Consider the following 24,280-nt stretch of genomic DNA (forward strand, 5'->3'; position numbering starts at 1 on the left):
AGCCACTAGGGAAGCCCAGTAATATAGGAAAAGGGGGTGATTTTTTTTTTTAGTCTTGAAAGAGAGAAAAAGAATTCAGTCTTTTTTTATTGCTAGGCCTCCCTGACACAATAGTCTTCTTTATAACTTGCTGTATTGATCATTCACATAGCAGACTTACCTGCCAGTGTAGGAAGCAAAAATATCCAGTGCCATTATTCCTCCAGATTGCTGCCCCAAGCTTATTTTGAACTCTTCCAAATATTCTGCAGGTACATAAGTAATTCTGGAACAAGACACAATCCATGAAAGCAGAGCTCTGCCTGTTGGGAGAATCTTCCAAAATATGAAATAAACTTATTTTGTTCCCTCATCTCTACTTTTTCACACAACTCATTTAAATCAGCTTACTCAGTAGACTCTAAACTTCAGAAGAATTAAGCATTCTATAGGCAATAATAACAACAGAAATTAAGAATTTAAAGACTGCTGATAATTATCTGTTTGCCAATAATCATATGGGGGAAGAAAACAGCATAATATATATTTCCAAATGAGAAAACTATTAGCAATTTTTTTTAATTAAAGAGATCTAGAAATCCTTAGAAAAGTAATTTTCAGTAATAACATTTATTTTCTCCAAAGATTTTTGGCTGCCTTAGCAGGAACAAACTGGGTAAACTCTACTAAAACACTGGGCATTCAAAATTACATTCTCCCATAAAACACAATTAATTTTGGACATTAACAAGTACTATCAGTAATCCTATCCTAGCTTTATTAAAGTATTAACTCTTAAGTCTGAGTTAAACCATTATTGGTGCATAGAAAGATTCTCTTACTAATATGCAGCAATGTTTACATTCATTTTGGTTTCAGAGAAGAAGCCTGACACTTGAATGGTCACACACTAATTCAACAAGTGCTGGCTGAACGCCTATAATGTGGAAGGCACTGAGCAAGTTGCCGACTTCAGTTATAATGCTTAGAAATGACATCTGAAAAGTCAAGTTTACTGCTGCCCCAAGAGGCTACACAATTGATATACCTGTTGAAGTAGTCTGTTCCAATCCTCAAATTAATATATGGCATGGCAAGTGAAAGAAAGGACTTCAAGGCATTTCAGGATATTTGTGCAAAGAAACAAAAGCATGTATCAAAAATGCACAACACGAAAATCATGAAGACTATTACGCTGGCTAACCATAGCTTACCTTCATGCGTAAGCTATGGTTAGCCGGCATAATAGTCTTCATGATAAGTATCAAAATCTTAGTACTGGAGGGCAAAGATAAAGGATTACCTTTCATGTTATAATAATATAATATAATAATAGAAGTAAACTAATGGCATAATTTACTGAGTGAGGAGGATATATAATACATACTGGTGATTCCATAAAAGGCATTCACTCTGTGAGGTCGCTTAGGTTTAGAGTCAGAAGACAGAATTCTGTTGCTTCTTTGGAGTGTTTTGGTAAGGTAAATCACCCACTAATGGATCTCCATATCCCCAATAACAGAAAGATGTCCATTTTGATGAGGCTATTGTAAGTCAAGAAGTGCAACACACACGTAAAACGGTGCTCTAAGAGAGCATCAGACAGCCTGGGCCCCACATCTGATCATTCTGGCAGAAGCCGGCACCCTTACGACACTTTGTGACACTTTAACCTCAAGGATCCAACTGAAGCAAAAAAACACAATTCAATGATTTAGGACTAGTGCGGGTGAGAGAGCTGTATTCTAATTCTGGCCCTACTTTATTTATTCATCTACAAAAACACCATTTCTACAGTGTAACAAAAATGTATTGAATAGCAAATCTGCATTTATCCCTTCAAAAATAATGAGTCAAAAATGAAGAATACATTATACTTGGAAAGAAGACTGTCTTTTTATTTACAGAAAATATAAATAAATCATAAATTTGAAAAGTCTATTCAAGAAAATTATTTCTGAATTATATCTGAAAATTATTTCTGAAGGTTCAGTAAAGGTAAAACTCATATAAATAAAACCTTAAGAAAAAAAAGCTAGGTGAGGTAAAAGGCTAGAACACAGGAAAAATAAGAATAATCAGTTCAAAGTATTTAATTTTTAAATTAAATACTGGTTTGGTTTGAGAAGGAAACGATGTGTCTATCCGAGACACTGTTGAAAATGAATTCTTCTCTGTATTTGATCAAAGGTGTTAAGGTTTACCAAGGAAGAGTTTTAGAAATGTTTTTCTGATATTTTAGGGGGCAGTGAGAAAGCAGTTTTCATATAGTTAGCCTAATACAGACAGCAAGGGCACTGGAACAAGCATCCCACAGTGCATTAGCCCATGCAGAGCAATTATAATACACGCCGGTCACACAGCCATACAAAACCTCCAGACATCAACCAAGAACACCAAAACACATACTGAAATGCATAAACACACTAAAACAGCTTCTCTGAGAGGAGTGTTAAAAATTCTTAAAGGCAAAAACTAACCTCAGGTTATACATGGAGTACAAGAAAACAACAGCATTAGTGATTCTGAAATGTGACAGTTATTAATCCAGAGGTGATTGCCCCCTAACAAAAGAGCCAGAAAGCTTCAGTAGTAGGAAAACATGATTTTCAAATGAGTTCACAATCACCAGTGCAATGTGAAAATGTAACCATCTCATAGCTCTGTTGGAAATATGCTCTTATATAAAGAAGAAAAAAAACAAAAAAGGAAAATGTATACACACTGAATCTCTCTCTGGATCTAGCCCCGCATAGAGATGTTACAAAAGCACGAAGTGGTTTTCACAGACAAGTTGTAACACACAGCCATAATGAGCTTTTGAATCACCGATACTCACACATAAAAGGGGGCTCAATCGTCAGCAGGTGCTGCGGAGAATCTAGAATGTGAAGCATACGCCGCGGCATCTTTTTACAATGGTGTTAACAAATGTCAGTGTCTTGAGCTGAATGTGAGATGCATACATATGGAGTTAAAAGTGGGTGCTCCTGGTTGTTTCTTCCCCTTTCCACAGCCCTCCTATCTACACCTCCCCCAGAAAAGCATCTGCTCTTTACTGGTGTCTATAGCAGTAATTATTAACAAGCACAGAAAAATGTAACTGCAATCAATCTTTTATTCCTTGATCAGGAATTCATCCCACACTTTAGGTTAAGGCAGGTGAATTCAGATTCAGCTTGGTAATTATCTGGCAGATGTTATAAGCAGCTGCCGTGAAGCACAGAACCCTGGCTATTATTACAGAAATATAAGCACCCCTGGCAGGGTGGAGTGTGAAGTGAGACAGAATGCATTCTGGTGAGGCTTCACATCTGGTTTTCCATAGAAAATAATGAAACCTGGAACTTCAACTGGCTGTTTCTGAACTCTTGAAACGCAAATTATCTACCCAGGCATGCACGAAGGCACACATGTTCAGTTCCTAGCCACCTCTCTTAAAAGGCAATAAAGAAAGCCAGTTCATTGTTTCAATAAGCAATGCTTTACTAAAACCAATCAGTTACGTAATTGAAACAATTAAAGTACATTTTTATTAAGTACTTACAATACATTTCTCCACCACTACCCCAGATTAAGCCAGTTTCTGAGAAATCAAGAAGAGGCATGAATGGAGCCTAGATCAAGGCAATAACTACAACATTTGACTGGCACTTAAAGTCATGGTTTCATTCACAGCAATGGAAGGATTAGACTTTCTGTTTGGGAGAAATCACCTACATAGTTTTCAAAGTAATTTTAAACCTTTTGTTTGTGAAAAGCAAGTGAAAGGGAGAAGAAAGGGCCAAAACCACTTCATGCAAAACGTATGGAACATGCTGCTCGGCCCTGGTCAATCTAAATGGCTATTTGTTTTATCATCGGACAAATTTACTTGCAAAAGGATTCTATTATTCTCATTTCCTTTTATCATTTACCCAATGAGTCAAGACTATAACCATGTAAATCACAGCTTTAATAGTATGTCCAAGAAGGAATCAAGGTGATTTGTGGGTATGTTTGTGACTGTGTGTGTGTATGCACCCTTTTAAGAAAGAATGACTGATAGACTGATTTCCAGAGGAGAGAAGGTTGTAGGAGTTTTCTTATTTTCTCTTTCTAATGTAAGATACTACATTACATTTTGCTTCCTGGGATACTAAAGCAACTATTCATGAATCTCTAGATATTTATGGATTTCTAGATACCCTTTACAGTCATAATAAACCTGCTGAAGGCATAAATGGGTAAATTCCGGTGCTACACCAGACGATGGAAAAAAAGAAAAAAAAAAAAACGAAACAAATCAAAACAGGACAGGAGAAAAAGATTGTAGCCTGAAAATGTACTAGATAGCTTTTCAGCTCTTCTAGAGTTGACTAGGTACAAGATTTAAGCTAAATCATTGTCACAGTGGTCTTACTTTCTTGCCAGTCTTTAAGTTCTGCAGGACATTTACAACTCAGAGGTAAAGTTAAAACCAAGTACCAATTCTAGTGCTCAGAGTGCCAAAAAGTGGACAGGAGACTTGCATTAGGGTTCATGACATAAGACAAGCATTTAGTTCAGTTCAGTTGCTCAGTCGTGTCTGACTCTTTGTGACCCCATGAATTGCTGCACGCCAGGCCTCCCTGTCCATCACCAACTCCTGGAGTTCACTCAAACTCATGTCAGACAAGCATTATCACACAATAAATCAAATGATCAGTCATGAGGTCATCTATTTAGATTACCTCTAAAATAAACAGCCTCTTGATGAAAGTGAAAGAGGAGAGTGAAAAAGTTGGCTTAAAGCTCAACATTCAGAAAACCAAGATCATGGCATCCAGTCCCATCACTTCATGGCAAATAGATGGGGAAACAGTGGAAATAGTGGCTGACTTTATTTTTCTGGGCTCCAAAATCACTGCACTGATCCCTAAAGTGTGGGATGAATTCCTGATCAAGGAATAAAAGATTGATTGCAGTTACATTTTTCTGTGCTTGTTAATAATTACTGCTATAGACACCAGTAAAGATGGTGACTGCAGCCATGAAATTAAAAGACACTTACTCCTTGGAAGGAAAGTTATGACCAACCCAGACAGCATATTAAAAAGCAGAGACATTACTCTGCCAACAAAAGTCCGTCTAGTCAAGGCTATGGTTTTTCCAGTGGTCATGTATGACGTGAGAGTTGGACTATAAAGGAAGTTGAGCACCGAAGAATTGATGCTTTTGAACTGTAGTGTTGGAGAAGACTCTTGAGAGTCCCTTGGACTGCAAGGAGATCCAACCAGTCCATCCTAAAGGAGATCAGTCCTCAGTGCTCATTGGAAGAACTGATGTTGAAGCTGAAAATAATACTTTGGCCGCCTGATGCGAAGAACTGACTCATTTGAAAAGACCCTGATGCTGGGAAAGACTGAGGGCAGGGAGAGAAGGGGATGACAGAGGATGAGATGGTTGGATGGCATCATCAACTCGATGGACGTGGGTTTGGGTGGATTCAGGGAGTTGGTGATGGACAGGGAGGCCTGGCCTGCTGCAGTTCATGGGGTCGCAAAGAGTTGGACATGACTGAGAGACTGAACTGAACTGCAAATAAAGAGTCTGCATGTAGATCCTTATCATTCATCTTTGAAGGAAAAGGAATGGATACTAGCCTGCAAGTGGTGAGGAGAGCACTTAATATTTCTCTTTCACTTACTGTAGAGGCACTGAAATTTTTAATGATCTTCACTCTTACTTGCATGATTAATAAAATAATCATGAGAGTGTCACATGACCTGATGATCTGTTTATTATAAAATAAAAGCCAAAAAGGCATTAAAAATATGAAAGCCCTTAGTGAAATTCCACCCTAAAAATAAAAATCTCCTTTATATAAGACAACAGAACCCACTCTAAACAGCATGTACTTTTTGCTTTTTATCAACAGAAAAATGAAAAACAGATTTTAAATACAATCTTTCTTACCTAAGCTCTACCAATATGTATTTTATAAAATAAAAATACAGAATGCAATCAGTAAGACCATATTAATACAAAAAAGTCTCTCATACTAGTATTCATCACATCAATTTAAAGTAAACAATCTTTCTTTAAATTCTTATTTTACTATTTTATCAATTATACATCCAATGCAAATATTCAATTATTAATGATAGAGGGAAAAAAAGGCAAGCTATTACATTCTTAAGGTGTGACAATGAGGTTATGTTGTGATTTTTATGCTGGCTCAAGAAAAGTTTAGTAATTTAAAAAACAAACCACATATATGACATGCTTTTAATACATTATGGGATGATGAGATATTTAAATTCTTCTTCACAAACTAGCCTGTATGAGTACCATCAGACCATAACAGCATTTTTGTGAATTCTCTTGTATGGGTTGAAAAGCAGTTCAACAAAGGGAAAATTATGGGTTAGATTGCTTCTATATAATCTTGGCTGACCCCTAAAGAACTGGCTTACTAGGGAATATTCCTACAGATCATTAGGTAGTGCAATTTGCTATACTGAGGCCCATCCAAACTTCTATGTAAGTTCCTAAGTGTGGAGCATCCTGCTCAATAAAAGAAATCTCATATCTCGTATAAAGATTTTTGCAGAAATCACTGGAAAATTAAAAATAATAATGGTAGGCAACATTGTTTTGAAATATTGTTGTCCCTAGGTATCTGCAGGGGATTGACTCCAGGTGCTTTGGAGACCAAAAGCCATGGATGCTCAAATCCCTTATATATGAAATGCCAGAGTACAGCTGACCCTCTGTATCCACAAGTCTTCCATCTATGGATTAAATCAATCTCAGATGGAAATTTGGATCCAAGGTTGGCTACACCTTAAGATATGAAACCCACAGAGACCCAACTATATAGTTACTGAAACAAATCTATGCATATTTGGACCTGAGAATTTCAAACCTGTGTTGTTCAAGGGTCAACTGCATTTCAGTACTGTTAGTATTAAAAAGTTACTGACTGCAGATATACTCTCCCAAAGTCTACAATCAATGCAATCAATAACTTTTCAGGAATAGTCAAATTCTTCAGTGATTATTAAATGTATGATCATTTTTGTATATCAAACAGAAGTATGCACTGAGAAAATTCTGATTAATAGACTGAAATTCCTTTACTTCCCAAGCCAAACTATGGTCCAAATGACACTTACTTTATGTCAGGCCCAATGAGAGAATGTCTTCTCAACAGAGCTCGTGCCTGGGCATTGGTTAAACTGATAGTAGATTCTTCATTAATACACAAGAGGCAGTCCCCAACAGCAATCCGACCATCTCGGCTAATGGCACCTCCGTGAATAATGCTTCGAACAATCACCCCCAAGCCGTCTTTATTAGCACTTACTGTCATTCCTATGGAAAAGGAGGAACACATGTTAAATACATGACTTTCACAGTCTCCCACAGCAATAAAAATAAAAACAAAAACAAACAAATGAGACCTAATCAAACTTACAAGCTTTCTGCATACCAAAGGAAACCATAAACAAAAAGACAACCTATGGACTGGAAGAAAATCTTTGCAAATGATGAGACCAACAAGAGCTTAATTTCCAAAATATACAAATAGCTCATACAACTATAACAACCAAAAAACCAACAACTCCATCAAAAAAAGAGCATGAGACCTAAACAGACATTTCTCCAAAGACATACAGATGGACAACAGGCACATGAAAGGATCTCAACATTGCTAAGCATTTAGAAATGCAAATGAAATGGGTACAATGAGGTACCACTTCATACTGGTCAGAACTGCCATCACTAAAAAGTCTACAAATAACAAATGCTGAAGGGGATGTGGAGGAAAGGGAACCCTCCACACTGATGATAGAAATGCAAATTGGTACAGCCCCTATGGAAAACACTATGGAGATTCCTCAAAAAACAAAAAAAACAGAACTGTCATATGATCCAGTAATCCATTCCTGGGTATATATCTAGAAAAAATTGTAACTCAAAAAGATTTATGCACACCATCTACAATACACAGCACACCACTTGCAATAACCAAGATACAGAAACAACTTAAATGTCCAAAGATAGATGAATGGATAAAGATGTGGATAAAGATATACACACATACATACACAAATACATACACACAATGCAACAGTACTCAGCCATAAAAAGAAATGAAATAATGCCATTTGCAGCAGCAAGGGTAAACGGAGAGATCATCATACTAAATTAAGTCAGAACGACAAAGACAAATACCATTTGATCCCACTTACATGTGGAATCTAAAATATGACAAAAATTATTTACAAAAGAAAACAGACTCACAGTAAGTACAGACTTGTGGTTGCCAAGGGGCGGGGATGGGGTGGGGCATGTGGATGAATTGGGAGTTTAGAATTAGTAAATATAAACTATTATGTACATTTGTAACTGAACCACTTTGCTATAAACCAAAAACTAACACAAAATTGTAAATCTACTATAACTTAATAAATATATTTTTTAAAAGCATGACTTTCAAATTCAATTAATTTGAATTTATTAATCTCTACAGATTCATATATTTAAAAAAAAAAACAATAACTTTTTAAGCTTTGGACCATAAGAAATGCTGAGCACTGAAGAACTGATGCCTTTAAAGTGTGGTGTTGCAGAAGATTCTTGAGAGTCCCTTGGACTTCAAGGAGATCAAGCCAATCAATTCTAAAGGAAATCAATCCCGAATATTCACTGGAGGGACTGTTGCTGAAGCAGAAGCTTCAACACTTTGGTCACCTAATTTGAAGAGCCAACTCATTAGAAAATATCCTGATGCTGGAAAAGATTGAAGGCAGGAGGAAAAGTGGACGAAAGAGGATGAGATGGTTGGATGGCATCACCAACTCAACAGACATGAGCTTGAGCAAGATCTGGGAGATGGTGAAGGACAGGGAAGCTGGGCAGGCTGCAATCCATGGGGTTGCAAAGAATTGGACAAGACTGAGCAACTGAACAACAACAACACTTTTTAAGCAGTAAAAACAATCAAAAGGAAAGGAAAACATGAGTTTCAAATATTTTTAAAGTCAATTTAGAAATGTTTCTGAGACTTTATCTAAAGACACTCCACATTAAATATGTTAGAGATGAAACAGGGTCTACACTGTGGAGTGAATGTAGCTTAACCTATGTGATGTGTCTCCACTACACTGAAAGCTGAGGGAAAATATTTTGATAGTATCAAATCAATTTTATAATAATAGTTCATCTCCTACATATATGAAAGAATACAGAGCAGGCCTACAAGTAGAAAATCAGTTCTCTAAATTAAGAAACTCTGCCATTACCTTATTTCTAGATCATTTATTCATTTGGCATATGTTTACTATATGTTTTCTACACGCTGGTGACATAATATAAAGAAGCATACAAAGAGGACACAGACGGTGAGACATACCATGTACTTGGATTGGAAGAATCAGGATTGTTAAAATGACTATCCCTGGGTTAAGATGATCCCTGGGGGAATGGCATGGCAACTCACTCCAGTATTCATGCCGGGGGAATCCCATGGATAGAGGAGCCTGGTGGGTTACGGTCCGTAGGGTCTCACAGAGTCACACACGACTGAAGCGACTTAGCACATGCACACATGCTATCTAAAGTAATCCACATATTCAATGCAATCTCTACCAGAGTCAGTTTGGTTCAGTCACTCAGTTGTATCCGACTCTCTGCATACCTGTGGGCTGCAGCATGCCAGATTTCCCTGTCCTTCAACAGCTCCCAGAGCTTGCTCAAAATCGTGTCCATCGAGCTGGTGATGCCATCCAACCATCTCATCCTCTGTCGTCCCCTTTCCCTCCTGCCTTCAATTATTGCTAGCATCAGGGTTTTTTCTAATGAGTCAGTTCTTTGCATCAGGTGGCCAAAGTATTGGAGCTTCAGCTTCAACATTAGTCCTTCCAATGAATATTCAGGACTGATTTCCTTTAGGATTGACTGGTTTGATCTCCTTGGTGTCCAAGGGACTCTCAAGAGTCCTCTTCAACTCCACAGTTCAAAAGCATCAATTCTTCGGCACTCAGCTTTCTTAATGGTTCAACTCTCACATCCATACATGATTACTGGAAAAACCACAGCATTGACGAGACAGACCTTTGTCAGCTAAGTAACGTCTCTGCTTTTTAATATGCTGTCTAGGTTGGTCATAGCTTTTCTTCCAAGGAGCCAGCGTCTTTTAATTTCATGGCTTCTGTCACCATCTGCAGTGATTCTGGAGCCCAAGAAAATAAAGTCTGTCACTGTTTCCATTGTTTCTCCATCTATTTGCCATGAAGTAATGGACTGGATGCCATGATCTTAGTTTTCTGGATGTTGAGTTGGCATGCCATTGGTAATTTGATAGGGTTACATATTCAAGCCAAACCCTATCAAATTACCAATGGCATTCTTCACAGAACTAGAACAAAAAATTTTACAATTTTTATGGAAACACAAAAGACCTCAAAGAGCCAAAACAATCTTAAGAAGGAAAAATGGGGCTGAAGGAATCAACCTTCCTGACTTCAGACTATACTAAAAAGCTACGGTCATCAAGTAAGCATGGTACTGGCACAAAAACACAAATACAGATTAATGGAGCAAGACAGAAAGCCGAGAGATAGACCCACACACCTATGGGAGGCAAGAATATACGGTGGAGAAAAGACAGCCTCTTCAATAAGTGGTGCTGGGAAAACTGGGTAGCTACATGTAAAAGAATGAAACTAGAATACTCCCTAACACCATACACAAAAATAAACTCAAAATGGATTAAAGACTTAAATGTAAGGCTAGACACTATAAAACTCTTTGATCCACCTCTTAAGACAATGAAAATAAAAACAAAAAAAAAAAATAGGATTTAATGAAACTTAAAAGTTTTTGCACAGCAAAGGAAACTTAATAATATGAAAGAACATTTCTTAGAATGGGAGAAAATAATTGCAAATGAGAAAACTGACCATGGATTAATCTCCAGAATATATAGGTAGCTCATGCAGCTGAATAGCAGAAAAAAACAACCTAATCAAAAAATGGACAGAGACCTAAGAAAACATTCCTCCAAAGAAAGCATACAGATGGCCAATAAGCACAGAAAAAGATGCTCAATGTTGCTCATTATTAGAGAAATGCAAATCTAAGCTATCATGAGGTACTACCTCACATCAATCAAAATGGCCATCATCAAAAAACCTACAAACAATAAATGCTGGAGAGGATGTGGAGAAAGGGGAACCCTCTTGCACTGTTACGGGGAATGTAAACTGATACAGCCACTATAACAGTACAGAGATATCTTTTAAAACCACCATATAACGCAGCAATCCCACTAATTCTAAGAAATTCACAACTCAAAAAGACACATATACCCGAGTGTTCAAGCAGCACTATTTACAACAGCTAGGATATGGAAGCAACCTAGATGTTCATCCACAGATGAATGGATAAAGAAGTTGAAAGAAGCTGTGGTACATATTGGTACGTATATAAAATGTAGCTATCACTCAACCATAAAAAGGAAGAAATATGAGTCAGTAGTGAGGTAGATGAACCTAGAGCCTGTTATACAGAGTGAGGTAATTCAGAGAAAAACAAATATAGTATATTAAAGCATATATATGGAATCCAGGAAAATGGTACTGATGAACCCATCTGCAGGGAAGGAACAGAAACACAGACATAGAAAATGCACTTGTGGACACAGCGCATGGGACAAATTGAGAAAGTAGCATTGACGTATATATATACTGCCTTGTGTGAAACAGATAGCTTCTGGGAAGCTGATATATAACACAGGGAGCCCAGCCTGGCACTCTGTGATGACCTGGAGGGGTGGAATTGGGTGGGGGCTCAAGATGGAGGGGATACATACATAGTTTTGATTCATTACACACACACACACACACACACACACACACACACACAGAGTTATGACTGATTCATGATGTTATAAGGCAGAAACCAACACAACAATTATCTTCCAGGGGATATTGCCAACCCAAGGATCAAACATGGGTCTCCTGCATCACAGGCACATTCTTGACCATATGAGCCACCACAGAAGTCCAACAAAAATAAATAAAAATAACTTTTTAAAAAAAGCATAATAGAATTACTAAGAAGCTTGTATTTAAGTCTTATCCGCAGTGCCTATCACACTGCCTAAATGTACGGTAGTCAGCTGAATTAAACTGATGTAAACATTAATCTATTACTGCATTATTTCCAAATCTGAACTTCAATAGATCCAGATTTCAATTTCTGTGCTCTTGGCATGGTCTCTGGATGATTCATAGGAAATACAGTAAGTATAAAATTGAATTCCCGAGTCTCTATTTACCCTTATTTCTCCATCTGTCCTCCTGTTTTTGTTTACAGCACCACCATACTATTCTCCCTTTTTCACTACAGGAGAGTGAAAAAGCTGGCTTAAAACTCAACATTCAGAAAACTAAGATGATGGAATCTAGTCCCATCACTTCATGGCAAATAGATGGAGAAACACTGACAGACTTTATTTTCTTGGGCTCCAAAATCACTGCAGATGGTGACTGTAGCCATGAAATTAAAAGACACTTGCTCCTTGGAAGAAAAGCAATGACAAACCTAGACAGCATATTAAAAAGCAGAGACATTACTTTGCCAACAAAGGTCCATCTAGTCAAAGCTACAGTTTTTCCAGTAGTCATGTATGGATGTGAGAGTGGACCATAAAGAAGGTTGAGTGCCAAAGAATTGATGCTTTTGAACTGTGGAGCTGGAGAAGTCTTGAGAGTCCCCTGGACTGCAAGGAGATTCAACCAGTCAATCCTAAAGGAAATCAATTCTGAATATTCATCGGAAGGACCAGTGCTGGTGTTGAAGCTCCAATACTTTGGCCATCTGATGTGAAGAGCCGACTCATTAGAAAAGACCCTGATGCTAGGAAAGACTGAAGGCTGGAGAAGGGAATGACAGAGGATGACATGGCTGGACGGCATCACAACTCGATGGACATGAGTTTGAGCAAGCTCAGGGAGATGGTGAAGGACAGGGAAGCCTGGCGTGCTGCAGTCCATGGGGTCGCAGAGTCAGACATGACTGAGCGACTGAACAACAATACTCCTCTCCATTATTCAAAGCAGTAATGTTGGTGTGGTTCTGGCTTCTTACCCCTCCTTCACTCCCAAAATCTAATCCATCAGCAAGTTCCATCATTTCTATTCCCAAAACTTACCTTGAATTCATTCACTTTTCTCCATGTCCATACTAAACAGGACCAAGCTATCACTTCTCACCATCACGCCTCACCTTTTGAGCCACCATTGTAATTGTCCACCTGACTTCCAAAGTTATTCCCGCCATTTCATTCTTCTCACAGCAGACAAATCATATCACATGATTCTCTATGCTAACAATATTTTTAATAGTTTCCTATTGTGCAAACATACAACATACCTACAATACATGGCTCTGCCTATATGGAACTCCTGGCATGGTCCTCCTGATGGGCAGCTGTCTTTTGGGCTGTGTCCTCTTTGCCTCCCCACCACATTCTAGTAACAATGCCTTTCAGAAATACACTACGCCTCCCTTTTCAGAGTCCTTGCCTGACACCCATTTTCTGCAGCTCTTGCACAGCTAACAACTTCTCATTCTTGAATATCACTTCTTCAGGAAAACATTCTCAACAAATCCATTTGAATTGTTCCTTCTCCCCCTACTCTCAACTACACCTTTAAAAATATCAAACCTATTGAAACTTTTGGCCGCCTGATGCGAAGAACTGACTCACTGGAAAAGACCCAGGTCTTTTCCACAAGATGATGGGGAAGATTGAAGGCAGGAGGAGAAGGGTACGGAGGATGAGATGGTTGGATGGCATCACCATCTTGATGGACATGAGTTTGAGCAAGCTCTGGAAGGTGGTGATGGACAGGGAAGGCTGGCGTGCTGCAGTCCATGGGGTAGCAGAGTTGGACACGACAGAGCGACTGAACTGAACTGATTGAAATTTTAAAATTTACATAAAGTAATATATAAATAATACAATTTCATTTAAAATCAAGTACTAAAAGTTCCTTTCAAAACAAGATTATATGATTAAACAATATAAGGAGAGATGTAAGTCAATAAGGATATTTACAAAGACTTTGAAAGAAGCCACTAACTCATTTTTAGGTTTTCATAATTTTTAAAAGAAAGAAATCCTAACAGTCACGTCTGACTCTTCAGGACCCCATAGACTGTAGCCTGCCATGCTCTTCTGTCCATGGAATTCTTTAGGCAAGAATACTGGAGTGGGTTGCCATTCCCTTCTCCAGGGAACCCTCCCAATTCAGGGATCAAACCCAGGTCTCTTACAGATTCTTTAATATCTGAGCCACTCAGTTCAGTTCAGTTCAGTTCAGTCACTCAGTCATGTCTGACTCTTTTGAGCCACTAGGGAAGCCCAAATATTAACTGTAATTATACCACATTACACATGATATTTAAAATATTTTTAAAGAAGTGATCCTGACTATAATATGTTCCCAGACTGATATTTCATGCCTGGAAAGGAGCCACCCAGACTTCTAGTTACCATATGCAGATAGAAATGAGCTATTAATTGAATATACTTTAAAAGATTTTGTTAAGACTCATACAAATGAGTTTTAAGTATATTGTCATTAAGGAAACACCTCTGCTTATCATAAACCAACAAACAAGTTTAGACACTTCTTCAAACGAGGTGGGTTTCTTATGAGCAAAGAGGCTGGTTCTGAAATGTTTCAGTAAGCACTCTGGTTTGCCCTAATGCTGCCATGTTAACTACCAAGTCCCGTGAGACAACTATAGTTTAAAAAAAAAATGCAAGACTACAAAACACAATTTAACTCAGTGGCCCCTCCTGGGAATCTCACCCATCATCTTATTCTCACTGGCACCATGCATCCTACAATAAAGAAAGCCACAGACATGCGACAAGTTTTCGCAAGCTATGTCCAACACGACCTCTAAAGTCTTTCTTAACAGCATATTTAACTCATGACTCTACCAGTCAGGAAAGCTGTCAGGTCAGGTCAACCATATTAAAATAAGAAGTTGACATCAGTTAGCTCAGCTTATACTTTCCTTTCACCAAATGATCACTTTTAGGTTTCAGCAACTTCAAGGAAGTATCTACTGACTGTAGATATTACAACTTTGGTTGTAACTTGTAAGATCTCTCAATTTTGTCCAAAAAATGTACAGGACAATTGTCCAAACCATGTACTGCAGAAACAGAGAACTGGTTCCAAATCTGACTTGCAGCACTTCTCATCAGTGTGGCTTTGGGCAACGGACTTAACCTCACACTGGTCTGCAGTTTACTCATCTAAACAATGGGGATAATGTCCACGTTTGGGGTTATTTTTTGAGAAGAGCACATGCAATGTTCCTTTCAAAGTGCTCAATTAAGTACAAAAGAAAAACAGAAGAAAGTGCACAGAATATATTTTAAAAGGCATCTCTACTACAATCCACAAATATATCGCTTTCTAAAGGCTAAATGCAAATTGTAATTCACTTCAAAATTAGGCTTGTTATTACAACAGTGCTAACACAGCCTTGGGTGACTTAAGGACTCAGGTGCCTTGTGTGATGAGCAAAAATCAGAGACAGATTCTGGTGTGAGTTCTGGTTCCACCCTGTAAGGGCTGAGCTCTTCCAGAGAAATTCCTGAGTCTATTTATGTTCTAGCACTTCATCGGTGAAGAAAAGGTAACACTTTCCTTCTTACTGTTTTACCTTTGCTTTTTACCTTTCAGATTCTAACACAAAGTAATTAGCCAATGTACAATAGATCTATCAAAAATCATCAATTAAATTTTTCAAAGGTCACTACACCCATGTGTACATATGTGTGCATATAATATCCCCCCTGCCAAGGAAATGTAACAAATTTTGTCACTACTTCAGCTTCAACTCTCACCTTGCCTGCCATTGTGCCACATTTCATCCACACCAAACACACTCAGTGATGTTTCACAATTCTCTGCCTTGGCTCTAGCAGCTTCCAATGTTTCCAATGCCTCAACTAAGTGGTAAAATCTATTTCTTTTTCCAGGATGAAATCAAACATCTTCTCTCCTTTAACATCTGTCTAAACTCCAAACTCGGAGAGGAGGGCTTGGCCACTCCTTCATTTAAGCTTTCAGTGTTCTTTGTGTGAATGTCACTCATGGCAGGTATGATATGTTAATGCAATGAGGGTTCTACACGTCAGTCAGTCTACTCTCCCAAACTCATGCTCCTTGAAGAAAACAATTATATCATGGCATCTAGAATAGTGGCCAGAATACAGAAATAATGTTTAGAGTTGAGTAAATACATAAGCTAGAAGAGGGTTTCTCATACAGGCTCTGCAAAATTTCTGTCTTATGAGTTAACTTTAAAAATGGGTTCTGTGGCCAATGATGTGTGAGAAATGCTGCATCTTGGAACATGCACTTACAGATACCCAAGGCACAAGTGCAAAGCTACTGAGAGATGCTAACAGAAACACCTGTCTCCTTAAGTTTATCACATCCCAAACTTGGAACCCAAGTATAACTCCTGTTAACATCCTACAGAACTAGTGCTCCAAGTAACACGCTCTCACAAACACTGAATTAGCAGATGAAATAATTCTGACACAGTTAGGTGTCTAGAGCACACATCCCATAATTAATGATTAGAGAAAGTTCTGTAGCTTCAGTTTTGTATCATTCTATTAAAGGTAATATATAAGAGATATTATAAACAACGAGAAATTCTCTGCTACAATTCTCCTTTTAGCTACTGTTGGTAGGACCCAGCCACCACCAAATGGAACAAAATCTAGGAGACAGATTGGAATCCCAATCACCAGCTACAGTGGTGTTGCTGCTTGACTCCTCTGCCAACTCCCAAATATATCAAGGAAACCAAATCCCACCATAGATACCACCATAAAGGATACTGGCTGGTTACATCCTAAGAGAAAGAAGACCTCTGACACAGAGCTAACCACAGAGTCTTAGACTGCAATCAGGCTTCTGGGGGAAATTATGCTTGACCCTATTTTCAGTACTGAGCACTAAACACAGAGCTGAATCATGTCACTGCCGAAGTCAAAAGAAGTATAAGTGTGAGCTGCCTTGAAATCATTTTAGCTAGTGTAATTAGGATTTTATTTCTACAGGCAGTCTTCTTTGCCCAGATCAGAAAATTTGAGAATTTTAATCAGTCACTATCTTTTATGGGTGGGAAACCCTCACACCTGGGAAGGACTGTTGAAGAACTGCATTAATGCTTCAGTAATGGCACACCTGACTGTCTTTTTAGTCTTTATTTCAGTGAATGAAAGAAATTAAATACAAACTAACACACACATAACTGGTACCATTCAAAGAAATTAATAATTTACTTTTCCAAAGAATTTAGAATTCCAAGCCACAGACTTCTCATTTTCTAAGAATTCCTTTCCTTTCCTGACTTTCTGTCTCATACACAATTTGCATATCTTTCACTTGAATGGAAATGAGGCTTGTGAATACTTTTAGATAATTAATGAGAGTGAGGGATTTAAGGTAGTCTGAAGTAAACTTGTTAACCATTTCAGATAACAATATTGAGTACAAAAAGGATTAACATTAAAATCATGGTAAATTTCATCACATCTATCTTCTTATCTACAGTTAAAAGTACTGACTCTATGTTCAACATTTCCTCTTGGCAAGGGGGTTAGGACAGAAGGTGTATGTGGAAAAGAAACTTACCTAAGCTAGAATTGCCTTTTGCTATCACAATAGTCCTCTCGAAAGATTCTCTGGGTGTATTGTGGAGCATGACACACTCAGCAGCAGAGGCCAGGGAACCTTGTGGAATTAAGAACTTGGAGCCCTGTCAGAAAATAAAAATAAGTCACGTGGAAAGGAAAACTAGACTTTGGAGTATGATTTCAACATCACCCATATTCTCCAGCTGGTTGTGCTTTACTCAGCAAGAACTTACACAACAAGTTCATAGGTTGTCTTTTGAAAATCTGAGCCTTAGGAGAGCACTGGCTCCAAACAGATAGAAAAGCCAGAGTAACCTAACCCTTCACTGCTCCCAACTTCACCATCATACACAGACTGTATCTTTAGAATGTCACCTTTCCAGTCGAATCAGTCAGCACAGGAGAATTCAGCTCTGCACTTGATGCAACTTCATTTGGCAGGTGAGATTCAGTCCATGCTCTTAAGCTGTCACATTCATAGTGCTGTTCAATAGCATTTGCAGGTGTATAGTCGTTCATGGTAAAGCCAGAAGCCGGCCCCATGCTCAAGTCCACTGAAGGCGCACTCTCATCCTGTCTTTGCAAGAGATTTTGGGCATATAGCTCCTCCAAGGACATCTGCAGATCAAGTACTGAATCTGAGGAATTTTCAGTAATATCCTGATGATTAAAGAACAAAATTAAAAATTATGGCCAGAACTGTATCAATGCATTTCCTAAGATCTTAATGAACAACTATTTAGTGAAAACCAAATGCAACATAATATTAAAAAGTATTAGCAGATGTACAAACTCACTGCTCAGCTTATATGTGGCATATGTTTATTTTTATAAATATGTATACTCTTCCTGCAAAACATACATCTATTACTGAGTCATACTACTACAATATACTAGTACTTAATAACCTTATTAAGATACAATATTTTGTTATACTCAAAAATAAAATTATTCAGTTCCATATACATAGGCAAGTAAATAACTTATATTTCTAAATCTCATTTTAAAAGTAGTTCATTTCTAATCTATCTGAAATTCTTATTAGTTCTAAGATTTAGAATATAAAGAATATGATATTGATTGAGTAGTTTCTACTTACAAGAACCTCTTAAGAAAAAATTATTTGGATAGGGATTTGTAGGTATTTATGTAGTCAAACAGAAAGTCACACAATCTATATTTTTATAGGGAATTTTTTCTTAAGCACTCTGAAAGTTGCAGCAGAAAGGAACAGTACTAAGAAAAGTTGTCCTAAGATGTAGATTCCAATCCAGTATATTTATTAATAATAACATCACAGAACTTCTCTTTGTTGACAGTTGCTCATTCATGTCCGACTCTGCAACCCCATGGACTGCAGTATGCCAGGCTTCCTTGTCCATCACCAATTCCCAGAGCTTGCTCAAACTCATGTCTATCAAGTTGGTGATGCCATCCAACCATCTCATCCTCTGTTGTCCCCTTCTTTTCCTGCCTTCAATCTTCCCCAGCATCAGAGTCTTTTCTAATAGGTGGGATCCTCGCATCAGGAGGGCCAAAGTATTGGAGCTTCAGCATCAGTCCTTCCAGTGAATGTTCAGGATTGATTTCCTTTAGGATTGACTGGTTTGATCTTGGCTTTATGCAAAATAATTGCTAGAATTCCATGAAATTCTAAAATTCTACAGCTCTACATAAATATATATTATCTACTTACAACACATATATTGTATCACTTCTGTGCTTTGGACAAGTAGTATCCTAGGAACTGCTGTTGAATAAATGTATCAACTGTTCCTTCAATCCTTTTACTGATGTTTTTAAAATATAAGATCAGTGTATGAGTATATTATTATCAAAAATCATTCAGACCATACTGCACACAGATTACAGTATGAAAGTCTTCCTTCCCTGCACATTCTGCCAGTCCTTTCCTCAGTAGAAATAAAGGGCTGGCATTAGTTGGGTGTTTATTCATCAGAGTTTTTTATGTATCTGTATAATATATAAGTACACATGCACAAATATGCACATATTCATATCCATTTTTTAAAATTAAACTAAATACTAAATAGTATATTCCTACTTTTTTGAAGTATCTTTATACCTCAACATGAGAGATTTCCAATGTCAGTAAATATGTCATCATTGACATATTCTGAGTCATTGTGATATATACTGCAAGTATTTCCAAGGTTGTCAATTGTCTTTTAAGTCTGTATATGTCATATACATAAATGTGCAGAAGTTAATGCCTTATGTAATCAAGAATTATGTAATTCTTTATTAAAACTATTTATGCAATCAGACTGGTCAATTTCTTTATGCTTCTGGTTTTATAAGCTGCTTAGAAAGTCCTCCTGCACAGAATAAATGAAATACTTTTTAGTATTTTTCTACAACTTTACAAATGGTTTGCTTTCAGATACAGTTTTAACCCATCTAGATTTATTTTTCAGAATTTGATGTCAGATATGCATCCTTTTCATTTTTTTTCCTAAACTGGCAATCAATCGCTTCAACACAATTTATTACACTTGTCTTGTTCAATCAAGTTTCTGTCTCTCTGGAATTATCAAACATTCCTGGTATAAAGAATTGAGGCAAGTGGGAAAATCATGCAAGCAACTAACATCTTTAAAATCCTCAGAAACAAAGGATAGAAAAGTATCATCCTCCACACTCCCAAAATCTAAGTAATAACCTGTTGGCTCATACAACCAACTTTTAGTCTTACGGAAAAAAAAAAAAAAAACCCACAAAGTACTTAATAGAATAGTGGTTAGCTTCTGTATTTCTAAATTAATCATAATAATTAGCAGAGGTCATCCTTACCACTCCTCAAATAAAGGTGGCAATCAAAACTACTTTCTACCAGAAAAAGAGGTCAAGTTGCCCTTGTTAGCTTGGGTTTACTAGAAACCATGTAACAGAAATCTCCATGCATTATTCATGAAGGAGTTAACACTGACACATATGAAAGAAAGAGCTCATCAACACAGCAGACAACACACGCCGACTTCAGAAACATTTCTGGTTGCTGAACAACAACTAGTTTATTTTTAAGTCTTATGGATCTAAAAGAAAAGCAGTTCTTCCCTCATAAGTGAAGTGAAGTCGCTCAGTCGTGTCCGACTCTTTGCGACCCCCTGGACTATAGCCCACCAGGCTCTTCTGTCCATGGGATTCTCCAGGCAAGAATACTGGAGTGGGTTGCCATTTCCTTCTCCATCTTCCCTCATAAGATGTGCAAAAATAACCACAATTTCCCAGTACAACTTGGTATCTAAACTGGAATCTTTCAAAAATCCACCTTAATAGGTACCTCCACTTGACACATTTATGTTCTCAGGGTAAACGGGGGGAAGATTAAATGAAAATGACAATTATACTTGAAAATATAGTATAATGCATATTAATGTTATACTTAGGTACTTTATTTACCCAGAAAATATATTTACATAGACAAGATAAAAACTTGAGCATTCGATGGACACAACCTTTTTTTTTCAATAACCAGTCAACCACAGAAATCTTTCTATACTTTAGAAAAATATACCATAAGGACAGCTGCTCCAACTTGCACTGCACTCCTACTCTTTCTGAGATAAGGTACACTTCCTTTCCTGTCTGTACTCTTACCCTACTGAGAGAGAAGGTAACATTTCTCGTACCTTTGCTAGCTCGCAGTTTTTGTCACTAAGATTTCCACAATCACTCTCATCATCTTGATTATAGTGATGTAATCAGTTTTTGAGACCAACTCTTTCTCCACAAAATAATAAAAATTGGTATCAAGATTTAAAAAATAACTGTGAAGGTAGCAATATTTTATGCTACAGAACGACACTAGTGGAGGTTTAGTCCTACAAATACGTAGATTTTTGTTTTTGTTTTTTTTAAATCATGGAATCCATTGGTTTTGTTTAATTTATAAGGTATGAAGAGGGGTTTCTATGGTGACAAACATGAAGTTCAGCTTGCACTAGAATCAACCGCATTTCCAGGGGACCAGGATTCAGGAATGCAGGACATGCACCAAACTCGTAATCTTTTCATCACTGGAGCAAGAAGAGAGACTATGGATGCACTAGGGAGTGTGGGGCATGGGTGTGTGGAAAAGAAGAAGAAAAGGAAATGCATTACACAGCTACTGAATCTTTACTGATTGGACTATTAAGTCAAAATAGAGAAAACTATCTTCTCCCACAAAATCATATTGAGCTTTAAAACACAAGTGTACAAGTATTTAGTAGGTCTGTAAAACAATTATTTCTTCATTCTATTATGTCTTTGGAGGTGAGAAGGAAAAGAGGATAAAAATACTAATGAAAAAATTAAAACCTAGAAGAATGAGAAAACCACCCACTAGCTTCTTGCCTTTAATGTCCACTTTTCAGTGACCTGACTCTATTAATCCAAATACCGCTGGAAATGGCCATATTTTTCAGATTCTTGAGTAATGTTTTTTCCCTTAAGTCCCTAAATGAAATTAAGCAAACACAACTCCTTTATTTAAAAAAAAAAAAAAAAAAAAAGGCAGAATGATCCCCCAAATGAGAGAATTCTGTGCAGAGGAGCTTCAGTGTATGCTTACGGTGCTAAGCTAAGCAGTGGTCTAGGTCCAGGCTCTGCCCTTAGGAAGAAGGCCTCCCTCTATAATAAGACCCTGTTCTGGGTGATCAGCTCCTAGAGCTTCCAGCAGCATGCCTGGCACAGTTCAAAGCCTTCTCATCAGGGTAAAGAAAACAGGTAAACTTACTTGTGTATTTCCAGTCACCATTTAAGGCTACAGATTATTACATAATTAGCAAGGTCAAAAATCTGAGGAATCACTGAGATCCTCTCACTCTTTTATCCTTCTTTCAAATCTGTATGGAGGTTTCTCTTTTTCTTGAAGATCACATGTGGTATCATTTTATCAAATAAAGAATCCCCAAATGAGCTCACTTTTCTTTGAGAAAAATGGTCGGCTCTAAGTTCTATAACAAACTGCCGCTCTGTCTTTTAAAAATAAATTTAGTGCAAAGAAATAGGAAGATGAATGAATAATCTAACTTTTCAATTTCCCAGCAAAATATCTTAGTACTAAAAAAATGCCACGAAACAAATACAAACAAGACAAAAAAGTGGCAAAGATGCACCACGATACACAAACAGTCCTACTTTCTAAGAAAACTGGAATCACACAGGAGTTTCACAATGTGTTTTAAAACACCCTCATTAGTGTCTCCTTTGTTGTTTTGTAGTTTAAATATTTCAGTTGATAGGCCAGCTTGCCAAAATTTGCTTCAACAAAAGAATAAACTGCCTTGGAAAAAAAAAAAAAAAAAGAGTCAAACAGGCTTCAGTAAGCCAATATGTTGTACTGCGCATAGCCAGCATTTGCCCTGTAAAATATATGCTTCTTAGTATGCACATTGTGTAATCCCTTTAAGTAACAATTACTAAGTTAAACAATACAATATGTCCCACTGGCAAGAAAGAGTGTGATATGCACCAGATTAGAAGATTCCATTAGGAGATGAACTCAGCTTTCAGCCCTGAGGCCACTCAGGACTCAGTCAGAGAGTCTCAGGTGTGGTGAGAGAGGAGCAGCTGCTCCATTCAAGATTATACCTTGCAAACCAATTCAAGGAGATTGCCCAGGATTGTTTCAAGGATAACAGGTGCATCTTGAACATAAAAGAAAATGCTTTGAAAATGTTCTGGCCAAAAAATTTCTTGTTAATCAGAAAAGGAGGAAAATTGTTCAAGGCCTATTGAAATTCTACTTTCCAACTGACTCATAAATACAGATTCCCTTCCCATTGAATTTATGTGGAAAATATATATTTCATATATTTGAAAAATAATTATTATCCAATCTTTTACCTTAATGATTGTTTATTTACAGTATATTTCCAACATGGAAAAATAAGGAAAATATATCCATATATGAACCTTCTGCTGAGATTTAACATACAGTAATATTTTGGCATATTTTCTTCAATTTCTCTTTCTTCTTAAAAGGATATAATGTACTGATATTATAGATACAACTAACTTCCCATGCTTTAATTTTTTCTCCTAGAATAACTTCGTTCCTGAAGTTAAAAGGAATCATTCCTACACATTCACAGATTTTCAAAATATACACACTCATAAATAAATACACATTAAATTGCTCTGTTTATTAAATTTCTAGGAAATATAAATGAGTCCAAGAAATCAATAGAAAGACAAGCAACTCCATTATAAAATGACCAAAAGATATGAAGATGCAATTGCTGGATATGAAAACCAGATGGCCAATATATGAAAACCTGTTCCACTTCATAAGCAATCAGAAATCCAAATTCAAACAGTGATATATCATCTCACACACAAAAGACTGAATAAGCTTTATAAAATATTACTTATTAAAAATTACAGAAAAAAATTAAATAAAGAAAGGAAAAAAATTATAGAGTATGTCACCTAGAAAATGAATATAGAGTTGGGTGAGGCACTTACACCAGTAATCTATTTTTAAAATGTCGATGGCAGAGACATATCATACACTAAATTCTTCATTCACTTCCAGTGACTCAAACATTCTTTGCCATTCACTGTGGTTTTTATGTA

General features: G+C 37.1%; 1 protein-coding gene across 30 annotated transcripts in view; it reads right to left on the minus strand.

The window, feature by feature from the left end:
- The window catches only part of MPDZ (multiple PDZ domain crumbs cell polarity complex component), a 668,265-nt gene that overhangs the window by 60,730 nt on the left and 583,255 nt on the right, over positions 1–24,280 (minus strand). For all 30 annotated transcript variants that reach the window (XM_060409464.1, XM_060409468.1, XM_060409467.1 and 27 more), the window contains 4 exons: positions 18,071–18,355; positions 17,694–17,817; positions 7,119–7,317; positions 161–265 (listed from right to left, as the gene is read on the minus strand). In XM_060409464.1, coding sequence (XP_060265447.1) covers positions 161–265; positions 7,119–7,317; positions 17,694–17,817; positions 18,071–18,355 — 713 coding nt within the window. The remainder of the gene's footprint in view (positions 1–160; positions 266–7,118; positions 7,318–17,693; positions 17,818–18,070; positions 18,356–24,280) is intronic.

This window comes from Ovis aries, chromosome 2 (genome assembly GCF_016772045.2).
Source record: "Ovis aries strain OAR_USU_Benz2616 breed Rambouillet chromosome 2, ARS-UI_Ramb_v3.0, whole genome shotgun sequence".
In the NCBI taxonomy this organism is placed as follows: domain Eukaryota; kingdom Metazoa; phylum Chordata; class Mammalia; order Artiodactyla; family Bovidae; genus Ovis; species Ovis aries.